The following is a 12,509-nucleotide window of genomic DNA, read 5'->3' as shown; positions in this document are numbered from 1 at the left end:
TCCTGAAGTGTATTTCGGAGAGACCGAACGCCTCAACGCGTACTGTGCAGGCAGTGTGGATCTTATGAGGTATTTGGTTGGCAAGGAGCGCATTGTATTCAGACAAGAGGACTCTAATCCTCCTACTATTGTTGCAACAGCCATGGCCTTGCATCAAGAATTTCTAACCTCGACTGTAGATGAACGAATCTGCTCTTCCTAACTCAAGACACAATATGGCAATAGCGCCCCCCAACGGTATGCTCCTCCAGCGAATGCTTCTGAAGTCAACTTTGAAGGGGCCTTCATGGCTAGCAGCAGAATGGCAGCGGGAGCTTGTGTTGCAAGAAATCACAGTGGTAGAGTAATTGGTTCCTTCGCATGCAGGGTGGATCATGCTGCATCCCCGACAATGATTGAAGCAGTAGCCTTGAGGGAAGCCGTTTGTCTTGTTCATCATTTAAAGCTACCAAATTCTAGTTTTGAAGAAGACGCAAAGGGACTCATTGAAGCAATGCAGAACAGATAAATGGTAGAAATTAATTGCGATGTTATCCTCCAAGATTGCCGTTCTCTTTGTTCAAGGTTACTGTCCTTTTCTTTTACATTTGTTAATCAATCTTGTAATAGGATAGCATATCGAGTTGCCAAGCAAGCCCTTAAAAATAGTGAATTCTCATAATTTGCTAGTACAAATGGTGTGGCTAAACTCGAGACTTTTATAAATTGTTTCATATCAATGAAGGTTCTATATCTTCCGGCAAAAAAAAACTATAAACCAGTTATATGAAGAATCTCCAAATAATAAAAAAACGACTACCGCCAAAATTTTAGGCATTACAGATACACTTTGGGGCAACTGTTCTTGCACGAAAAGTGAGCAAGACGAGGCAGTTTAACTCCCATTTGTAGTACTATAAGCTTAATGCAGCCGTTAATTTCACATTCCAAACTGTGGTATACATCATCCAGCTATAAATCTCATACTCCAGGTATCGGGAACTGGGTTGTAAGGGCCTCGACTCTCGTTTGGAGATCTAACACTTTACCAGTTAAAGGGAAATCCGGGGATGAAACGAACTTCAAGAAATCTTGAAGCTTTGATCCTGACACTAATTTTTTGGCTTCCATAGTTATCTGAACACCCTCGTGAATAAAATCAGCAGTTGCTTTGAAATCATTCTCCTTAAAACCTCTAGTAGTCATCGCAGGTGATCCAATTCGAATACCGCCCGGAACAAGGGCACTCTTATCCCCTATTGAATTCAGTAGTATAGAAATAAGCGCAGGAACGAGGCAAAGAGAGAAATGAAACAGTATGAGACAAATGTGTGAAGCTCACCGGGAACTGAATTTTTATTGAGGGTAATAGATGCTATGTCAAGAATTTTCTCTACCCGAGCCCCGTCAATGCCCTGTTGATGGGAAGAAATTTTAATTTCCACCAAAGTATAGCACACCAAATATGAATTACAGAACAGTTTGAACCATGATATCATGAACAAGCAATCAAAACTACATTAAAGCTTAGCAATGAAAACCTTACACAGCACTATATTGGGAAAAATTAGATAATGTTATACATATATTCAATGTATCATTGCAAACAGATTATCTATGTAGCACGCAAACAGATACGGGAAAACAATACTTATCAAAATTCTAAGAAACGGAAATATGAGGAAAATCATGTAAAAAAAACAAGAGTATATTTCAAACTATAATACATATCAAATGTATTTAAAGATTTTAATTTTTATAAAAATAAAGAAAAATTATGTATTCAAGTACATGACAAATAATTGTTATGTTTTATAATAAGTACCTATTTTAAAAATAGTAAGATCATTTGCTATATAATTTACGCTACCCAATTTCATTACTTGAATGAAATAAAGAGAAAAGGAGATAAAAAAGTAAAGGATTTGTATGATTCTGATGGAAAACGGAGGGGAATGATTTCTGTGGATCTGCATTATTAGGCTTAATTTTTAATTGAATGAAACGGTATTCTTTTAAAGACGTATGTTTCCTAAATTTTATTAATTAGCAAACAGCCACGAAACATTCAGTTTCAGTTTTTTCAAAACATTTTGCAAACTTAAAAGCTCTATTTGAAACTAATTTCCATTCTTCTTAGTAGAATACAATTTAAAAAAAAAAATGTCCAACCATGTGCTGCATCGTGAATGCAGTGATAATTCTACCAGAAATTTAATAGCTTCATTTGAATTTAACTCAAGCTAAAATTAGAAACTTAAAACTAAACTAACCACACAGTAACATGGGCATGAGCAAAAAACTTACAAGTGGCCTCAAGTCTACAAGAACAAGGTGATTATCAGTGCCTCCGGAAACCAATTTATAGCCCAATTCAACCAATCGATCTGCAAGAGCCTTACAATTGGAGATGACCTACAAGACATAAACAAAAACAAATTAAATGGATGACAACACATGTGAGACCAAGCTTGATCAGAATTGTACAAAAAGTCAGCACCTGCTTCTGATAAGCTTTAAATTCAGGGGATTGTGCGTGCTTCAAGCAAACAGCTAGTCCTCCAATTGTGTGGTTATGAGGACCACCCTGCAACATTTTTTCATATAGTTTCAGAACATTAAAGGGAAACTCCTCAAGAGGAAAAATAACAACTTAATTTTTGACACGAGCAAGCTACTAACCTGGAGACCTGGAAAAACAGCATTGTTGATGGCAGATTCCAGATCAACTCCAAGGATAGGATCCTTTCTGAAGAAAATCATACCACCTCTAGGACCTCGTAAAGACTAGAGAGAAAAAAGTGCATTTCTCAGTTTGAATGTGCAGTAATTGTCACAAACAAATTAATTCAATTTGAGAAAGTTGATAGACTACTTGGTGATAACAAATTCCCAACACTTGACCCTCAAAGTGAAATTTAAACATGCATATTACCGTCCTCTAAACTGGGATTATCAAGTGAGTGAATTCAAACTGTTATATCACATAAGACAACTCATCCCAATTTGTCAGATGAACTTACCTTATGTGTTGTTGTTGTCACAACATCACAATACTCAAAGGGATTACCGACGACAGAGGCAGCAACAAGTCCACTTATATGAGCCATGTCCATCATGAGAAAAGCACCAACGGAATCTGCAATCTTTTAATTGATATTCGTCACAAATAGTTAGTGCGTAAACAACAGGAATATTGGAATCTGCTAAAAAGAAAAACGACAAGCTAAAATGTGCATAGTCCCTACCCTGCGCATGCGAGGGTAATCAAAATCTCGAGGATAAGCACTAGCACCAGCAATAATGAGCTTTGGTCGGAAGAGAGTAGCGGTTTTCTCAAGCATATCATAATCAACCAGGCCTGCAGGATGCAAATGAAAAGCATTAAAGACCTGGAAAAACAAACATTTTATCCTAAGCAAGCTGAAGCTAAAAATGCATCACCTGTTGATTCATCAAGTCGATATGGCATAGACTCGAAATAAATGGATGTGCCAGATACGCGTCTTTTAGGAGTCATGAATCCATGAGACAGATGTCCCCCATGAGGTAAGTCCAAACCCTAGGTGAGTATGATAAAAGCACAGATTTCAGCCTGTTTTCTCTTGTGTAAGCTTTGAGTAATAGAGCAAAGAAGAAAACGATACCATTATCCTGTCATGCGGACTAAGAAGTGCTGTATAAACTTCGAAATTAGCAGGAGAGCCAGACAATGGTTGGACATTAACACCCCATTTCTGTCCATCCAAGCCAAATGCAGCCAAAGCTCTTTCTTGACATAGGATTTCAAGCTCATCAATGTGTTCGTTTCCACCGTAGTATCTGACACATACAATAAAATTGTGGGGAAGAAGAAAGATAAAACATTTTCTACCAAAAGAGAAGAACACAAACCTTACTTTTTACCTTTTACCAGGCAGTCCTTCAGAATATTTATTTGTAAGGCATGAACCAACTGCTTCCATCACTGCTCGAGATGTAAAATTCTCAGAGGCAATAAGCTCAAGGCTCTTGAACTGCCTATTTTTTTCGTTTTCGATAATTTCACGCACCTCTGGATCTGCTTTACTAAGGTCATAATCTTTAAAGCTGCTTCTGTCACCTAAACATTGTATCATAAAAAAAGATTCAATTTTTGTGCAAGTCTTGTTATGTTAAAAACACAATTCAGCGCAAAATAAAGATAAAGCTGATAATTTCTAGACAGAGTAAACCAAAAAAGCATCTATATATTAATATAATAAAGGAAAATTAAGATATTTTCATTTTATTCTCTCGCAAAAGCTACGGCGAAGCTAACTATATAAAGACGAAAATAAATAAGCAAATGATATTGTTCAGTTTTGAAGGGAAAAAAAAGGAGATAAATAAATTGAGTAATTACCTCTAACTTCAGTGACTGACATAGAAGAGGATGGTCTCCCAGTGACCAAGCTCCCTTTAATTTTATAAGAATGATATCTGCAAGAATTGAGGCTAATCTGATGAGGAAGGCCAACTGTAAAATTTGAGCTTTTTGGAGGGAAAGCTGATGATGGCTTTATCCAAACTGGCTGTTGTGAAGAACCCATTACTTGGACTCTGCCACAACTTTGCATTTTTCTTGAGGAAGAAGAAGAAGTTTAGGAAGAAGAAGAAGTTTAGGGTTAGGAAAACTGGAATATGTTAGGGAAAGAGAATAGAGAATGTCTTAATGGGCCTCCTTTAGCCAGCCCAACATCAATCTTATACATTTATAATGAATAAAGGATCAATTCACCCCCTCAACTTGGCATGAAATATCAAATAAGTCATTTCTACGTTTTTGGATCAAATAAACCCGCAACTTTGCAAAATCGTACAAATCGCACTCTCCCTAAGAGAGTGTAACACACTCTCTGGTTTTGAAGGGAAAATAGTTCAAAATAGTACTCAATCTTCTTTTTATTTTCTGGTTTAATACTTAATGTATTTTATATTTCAATTTTACCCTTTATATTTTAAAACTTTAAAAATCAATTTATTTTTTAAATTAAAATTTAGGGGCTCCCCCCCCCCTTTTTCCACCCATTTCTCGCTAGAAACTGAGGAGCAGCAGCTCCTCGTTTTTCCGGCGAGGGGCTGAAGCTCCTCGTTTTTGGAGGAGCTTCTACTCCTCGTTTTTCCGGTGAGGAGCAGCAGCTCCTCACCAGAAAAACTAAGGGAAAACGAGGAGCAGAGCTCCTCGTTTGTGGAGGAGCAGATCTGACGGTGGTCAAAGGGCAGACGGTGCGGCAACGGTGGCGAGGGTGGCAGGTGGAAGTGAAGAAGAAGAAAAGAGTTAAATGGTTAATTTTTTCGATTAGTATTTAATTTAACATTTTAATTAGGATTAATTATGATTACTTATTTTTAATTAGATATTCCACTCTCTATTTTTTTGTCAGAATGGTGAATTTGAGCCGGTTTTACTAAGTTGCGGGTTAAATTGTACCAAAATCGTCCAAAATGACTCATTTAATATTTTATGCCAAGTTGAGGGGGTGAATTGATCCTTTGTTCCATTTATAATGGTTTAATCTATTAATAACGAGAAAATTACACCAAATCACCCAAAAATTTAAATCTTTGGGTTTATAACCCAGTTTTTCATTTTTTGCAAAAATCTCTCATTTTTCAAAATATATTTCCACGCATACCTTTTAATTTTTGAAGTTTTCATTTTATCCTTATACTATACATTTTTACTTTGTGTCTATTACACCCTATTATTTCCTTTACTTCCTTCTTTTTCTTCGTTTTTCATTTTTCATAACTGCTTCTCCATTACTTCTATTACTCATTCATTTTTTCTCCACAATCTCTCTAATTGCTCATCACTTTCACCATATTTATAGCAGTTATACTCCATTATCTCCCTGAACATCTGTTTTTACTCATTTATAATCTCTGTAACTTCTTCCTTTTTACCCATTCTGATGGTTACGACGCGCAAAGCTTCTGATAAACAATCTAAAATTAAAACTACTGCTATAAGGAAGAAAACCGTTGCAACAAAAGCTCGAAAAAAATATACAAGGAAAATCAACAAGAGAGTCTACAGCTCGTTGTTCTCCTATTTCTCTGAATAAAAGACATGCAGATGATCTAGCTCGGTTATCGAAGAAGCAAAAGGGCATTTCCATCAATGAACCGAAAGAACCTTCACTTAAGGTATGATTCTTAATTTTTTTATAGTTTTTTAGGGTTTATAATTAGTTTATTTTAGGTTATTGTAACTTAAATTAATATTCATTAGATTATTTTTTTGTTTTTCCAATTTTTATAATTATAATTGTGTTTATATGTTGCTGACATTGTATTTCCGTGTCAACTCGGTCATCTAAGAAGCAAAAGGGCATTTCTATCAATGAACCGAAAGAACATGCACCTAAGGTTTTTTAATTTTTAGGGTTTATAATTTGTTTATTTTAGGTTATTGTAACTTAAATTAATATTCATTCAATTTTTTATTTGTTTGTTTTTACAATTTTTATGTTTACAATTCCAGTTTACAATTGTTTTTATATGTTTTTGACATTGTGTTTCTGTGTAAACTTAGAGTTTTTCATTTTATTTTTGTATAGCAATGGCAGTTTAAAGTGAAGCCAGGAGCTCGTTTTCACTCTAAAATTGATACGTGGATGTTATATGATGTTATTGAGGAGATTAACTCAATTCTCAATCCGGATGAATTGAAAATGTTTAAGGAGTGTTTTTTTGGTTATCTGTTGGACATTCCTACAATAAAATTTCAAAATAAGATTATTCACTGCTTACTTTTGAGGGAAGTACATCAACCAAACAAGTCTAAAATGTGGTTCGAGGTCGGTGGACATAGATTGAAATTCGGAATTCAAGAATTCGCTCTAATTTCAGGTTTAAAATGCCAAGGTGACAGTAACAAGTACGGTTATTTTAATACCCCAAAATATATAAGTGTTTAATTGGACCATGTGTCCAGTCCTGATTCGCTAGGGTGGCGATATTGGAAATAATTTTCAAGAAATTAAAGTGAATAAGTCTTTAGTAGGTCGGTCTTGGGAAAGTAATTATGCGGAATTTAATATCATATTCCAATTCTAAAGTTGGAATTTTAATTAAAAGGAAAAATGTCAAGAAAAGTCTCAAACTAGAGTTCAGGGACTAAAGTGGTACTTTAACCAGTTAAGTCCCAAAAAGGGAAATTATTTCGCCAAGGTCCGCGAAATATTTTATAGTATATGTGGTAAAAGTCTCGGGTCAATCGGAGACCTTTTAAAATTTGGACGCGGATGCGTTTTGGGCTAAATTACAATTTTTGAAAAGTTCAAGGACCAAATTGTAAATTAGCCAATTAAGCCTCGAGAATAGCCATTGGAAGATTATTAACGGAAATAAATAATCTTGTGTTAGTATTATTTATTTGAATATAAATAATACGTAAGTAATTGAATTAAAGCGAATAATTAACCATTTGGTTAAATTATAACGTTTAAAAAAGAAATGGTTTAAGTTAAAGAATTGAAAGATTAAAGTGGATAATTAGCCATGATATATTAAGGAAACCACATGAATGAAGAAAGAAAGAAGAAGAATTAGAAGAAGGAAGGATCAAAAGAGAAGGAAAACGGCGATCACTTCGATCCGCCGCGGTTTCGCCATTTCTCGTCCGAATCGAGTGATTCTCGCGCCGTTGGAACAAGGATTCAATTACCTATCAACTCCATGCTTTAAATCAAGGTAATATTGCTGTCTTGCTTCCTGAAATTGAAGGTTTAAGGGCTGTTACGTTTTGATTGAATCGAATCAATCGTAACTACGTCGTTTTTGACGTTTATTGAATTGAATATTGTGTTATATTGATGTAGAAACATATTGGAATAAGTTAGGGATGTTGGGAGCGTGTCGAGATGAGGTTTGGGGCTGTTGGAAGGTGTCGCATGACGTGCGACATAACCTCGCGACGAGAGCGGACTTGCGATTGGCATAATTTCTTCGTTCGGACTCGGAATTGAGCGATTCTCGTTGCGTTCGAAAGAGGAAAGGATTGTCTATCATCCTAGAGCATCAAATAAATGTAAGAATTAGTTCTTGGTTTCTGTAAATAGGGTATAGTTTCTGACTAGGGTTAGGTTTTAGCGAAACGTATTGAAGTTACATTTTTGATTCATTACTATCGTTTTATAGCGTTTTCCATGTGATGGCTTGATGTTTTGATGAATCTTATGGTTTGGGTACCTAATATGTTAAGTTACAGAGTCGGAATGGTGGTTTTAAATGATTGAAATCGTGCCCAAACGAGGGCACGACGTGCCCCAAGTAAGAACACGACGTGCCAAGCTAAAAGGCTTGGGCACGACGTGCTCAAGGAGGGTGCACGACGTGCACCTCTCCATTTGTGGAGTGCACGTCGTGCCAAGGGGGTGCACAACGTGCACCCCCCCCCCTTTCGAAGGAAATGACACGCCAAATCTATATCTGATGATCCCCCGGCCCGACATCGACTTCCGGACTCCGAAAACGCGAAATTCGGATGTAAACCTTGTGATATATGATTAAATGTTTGGAAATAGATCGAAGGTGTTTAAGTTTTGGTTTACTTAAACAAACCTAAAATCTAAGGACCTGATCAAGATATGAATAGAAATCTATAGAGAAAGATATGTTTAGAGCACGACAGTTATGTTTCGTGCTTTTGCCGTGTTAGGTATCTAGTGCAGTTTTTAAGAATAGGATTCTCTAAGTATATGTTTTAACAATAGAATCCTATGATAGATGTGACGGACTATCGAGCTACAAGTATGACGAACCAAGAAGCTCGACGAGGATTGACGGACCAGTCTCCTGGAGCTTACGTTCGGATATAAGGAATAGCGGTTTCAGTGAGTTGCATTTACTTTTGCGTATTATTTATAAAAGCTAATTTCTTATATTATGAATATTATTATTAAATACATCGTATATATATAACTTACTCGTATAAGATATTACTATGTTTGATTGATCCACTTGTATGAATGATGTTTTATTCATTGCTTTGAATACATGAATTTAGTATGCAATACGAAGAAACAATTACCTATTGAGTGTCAATATGTTGTGTGATCACCAGTATAGAGTCAGCCTAAAGTGTTTGACTTTGTGATTAAGATTTAATATATGTATGCATGATATGATACGAATACGATACGAGAGTGAACTCGGTTACGGTGTAACCTGAGCCTCGTATCTAGTGGGTTGGACCCACCAGTGGGTTGGACTCACACTTTGAGATGCGATACGAGTGAGCACTCGGTTACGGTGTAACCTGGAGTCCCCGTATCTAGTGAGTTAGACTCACACTTGAAATTAAGAATGTTTGCTGTTTGCTTATATCGTGAATTTACATACGTATTAAGCGTATGACACTATATTTTGATAATACCATTAGTATATTGCAAACTCACTCAGTATTTTCCCAAATATTGACCCCTCACTTTGATGTTTTCAGGTAGTCGGAGTCGGATCAGACAAACCATCTCCATTGTGCCAGAAGTCGTTGGACTTGCACATGTATGAAATCCTAGAGCTGCAGTAGTCAGTAGGCGTCAATATAGGAATTGTGAATTAATTTCAAATAATTAATTTGAATGTATACTATAATATGATACTTTAATATTTATAATTCTATTATCTAAAAGAGTTTTTCTGAAAATGTTTTATATAAAATATTATACTTTTATTTGCGAATTTTTTTTAGTTGTTTTAGGCTTGCTACGGGTTTCGGAGCTACTACTCCCATTCCCTAGCGCTAGTCTCGGCTCAATAATTTGGGTCGTGACAGTTATCCACAAGTTTCCAATGGTCTTATTGATATGTATTTCAGTGGGTGTAAATAAGTTTTGAAACAAACCCTTCATGATCATTTGTTTAAGTCTAGGCAAGTCGGATGAGGATGGTTTTAAGATTGCATTTATGCACTTGCTACATAACTTTTTGTTAGCTTCACCAACGACTACCCGTGTTCAATTAAAGGACTTTGATGTTGTTGATTCTGCAGTATTTAATGATTATCCTTGGGAAATCGACGTATTCAAGTACATGTTTGATTGTTTGACTACTAAAGCAGTTATTAGTCCTGGTAGTCTTAAGAAGTCAAAAGCTGAGGAGGACATTTATAAGTATCACCTCATCGGTTTCCCACAAGTACTGCTTTGTTGGTTCTATGAATTTTGCCCGATGGTCAAAAATACCTTTATTCAGCTTGTTAACGAAACTGCTATCCCGCACATTTTAAGGTGGCAAGCATTCTTTTCCCATATTATATTCCAGTTGATAGAGAATTATTTGTTGATGTTGCATCTGATAAGGTTTGTATCTTTTTAAAATTTAACTTTATTATTTATATTTACTATTTTCTCTCTGTTGATATATAGTTTATATTGGGTTCATATTTTGGTTTATATGTAACAGGTAACATTCCGTTACATCGGCAGAAAGGAATGCCCTTCATTTAGGTGATTTTTTCAAAAGAAATAAGGGTAAGGGCAAGGTTAGTGATGATGTGAGCGTTAGCAAAGAAGATGGATGTGAAGAAGGTTATCATCCGGCACTTGACATATCAAAGGATCGTGATCCAACGTCTAAATTGATTTATTTAAGTTAGAAGAGAAGTTAGAGTTTTTGATGGCTGGTCAAAAGACTATGCAGTCTGATATTTCCAAGTTCAAACAATTTTTCACCTTTAAAGTTTCTGAAGTCCTGAAGGTTGTGAATTCATTGAATGTTAAGCTTAATCCTACCGTTGATTCTAAACAGGTAACATATTCTGATTTACATGTTTAGCTTTTTATTGTTTTGTTTTTTATATGCTTTTCTGTTTTTTAATAGTTAATCTCTTATTATTTCTTTTTAAAACTTTTTTCTAATTAAAGGCCTGATGGAGTTGTTGATTCGGAGAAAGATGTCTCATCTTCTCGTGATGAAAATGAAAATGATGATGCTAGTCCATATCCTGGTGATAAAACTGTTCAATCTGAAGAACCTATGGACTCAGAAGATACTGTTTCTGATGAATCTGAACCAATTTTAAAGGTTTTGTAAAATATTATTTTTGCTATTAAATTTTATTTCTTTGTAACTTGATATGAACTTGATATGAACTCTGATTTTGTGTCAGATTTCTAGCAAAAAACAGGAAGCATCGGCTAGAATGCAAACATCAAGTGTTGTCAAAGAAGAAAATTCTGAACTTCTTATAGAGGAAAGTTCAAAGAATGATAGTTTTAATGCTAGTGTTTTTCGAATCAATAGAGGAGGTGAAGATTTTGTTGATTGTCAAAATGTATTGTCCGGTAAAGAAATAGATAATAAGTTTATTTCTAGCAATGAAAACAATGAGAAGGAGTTTTGTGTTGAAGAAGAAAAAAAGGAAAAAAAAACTAAAGATGTATATTTGGTTGATGACAAGGCTGTTAATGATGACAAAATTGACGATATTGATCATGTTCTTCATGTTTCTACCGAACAAGTTCAAAATTTGATTGATAAGAAAAAGAATGTGATGCAAACTGGTAATGATAATGAAGTTCCAATTGATGTTAATATTAAAGGCGGTTCATCAGATGTGTTTGTTGCGGTTGTTGCGGATTATCAAGCTGCTGGATGCTCTAAGAATGTTGGTTCTGCTGTCGGGATCAATGTTCTTTCTGATTTTGCGACTCAAAAAATGCGGATGCTGGTGTTATTGTCTCTTCCGTTACTGAGGTATATTTGTTAATTTGAAATTTAGTTTTTTTAATTTTTATTTGCTTATCTCTTATATTTTTAATTCAATAGGTTTCTAGTCAAAGAAATGTTATTTTGACTTCTCCAACCTTCAATTTATCAGTTGAGTGCATCGATGAGACTATAGAAAAAGCAACGCAAGCTCAAGCTAAACTGAAGTTGAGTCAGGTAAATTTTTTATTTCATTCTTTGTGGTTTACATTAGGTAAATATATAGCTCATATCAGGTCACTTACTGTATCTTGTTTTATATTTTTGATAGGTTGATTACATTGAAGCAAACTTTGGTACTGATTCTATAAATCATGATTTTTATACCCCAGTTCCTAATAAGAGGGTTATTAAACCTAGTTTTTTTTATAAAAATCGCCTTTTCTGAATGAGTTTGGTTCTTCTTGAGGTTGTATTTGTTCCGAAGCAATCTATTAGTTAAAATGGCAGTTTATTTTGTGATTTGAAGAAACGGGAACCTTTTTCGGAAATGGTTGGAAGAAGGACGTCCTAAAAAGTCCAGGTTAGAATCTCAACGTATTTTATTTCTATCGTTATTTTCTTTAAGTTTAGTTACCTAATTTGTTTATATTTTATTTTTAGGAAGAAAATTTACGATGATACGCATGCCATCTTGTGTCCCCGTCGTCGATCCGGCGTCGTTGATATTGAATTGAAATCATGGTTTTACCAACTTTATCTTTGTGGACAACCTATTTCTTGTTCTGTTAGTATATTATTATTTTTATTTGGTTTTTTAAATTTTTATTTTGTTTATTATTTAAAATAATAAA

The 12,509-nt window shown here is 35.0% G+C and overlaps 1 protein-coding gene across 1 annotated transcript; it reads right to left on the bottom strand.

Annotated features, from left to right (window-relative positions):
• Window positions 1-680: 680 nt before the first annotated feature.
• Window positions 681-4,661, bottom strand: LOC126656074 (serine hydroxymethyltransferase 3, chloroplastic). The gene is made up of 11 exons (XM_050350546.2): window positions 4,364-4,661; window positions 3,886-4,081; window positions 3,627-3,801; window positions 3,424-3,541; window positions 3,228-3,340; window positions 3,003-3,125; window positions 2,662-2,766; window positions 2,480-2,566; window positions 2,287-2,394; window positions 1,322-1,394; window positions 681-1,235 (listed from the first exon to the last, which is right to left on the bottom strand). The coding sequence occupies exons 1-11, from the start codon at window positions 4,575-4,577 to the stop codon at window positions 961-963; spliced, it is 1,587 nt and encodes a 528-aa protein (XP_050206503.1). The 5' UTR covers window positions 4,578-4,661; the 3' UTR covers window positions 681-960.
• Window positions 4,662-12,509: the final 7,848 nt, after the last annotated feature.

This window comes from Mercurialis annua, linkage group LG7 (assembly GCF_937616625.2).
Source record: "Mercurialis annua linkage group LG7, ddMerAnnu1.2, whole genome shotgun sequence".
In the NCBI taxonomy this organism is placed as follows: domain Eukaryota; kingdom Viridiplantae; phylum Streptophyta; class Magnoliopsida; order Malpighiales; family Euphorbiaceae; genus Mercurialis; species Mercurialis annua.
The sequence above is the reverse complement of the archived record's forward strand: the minus strand, read 5'-3'. Positions and strand labels throughout refer to the sequence as shown.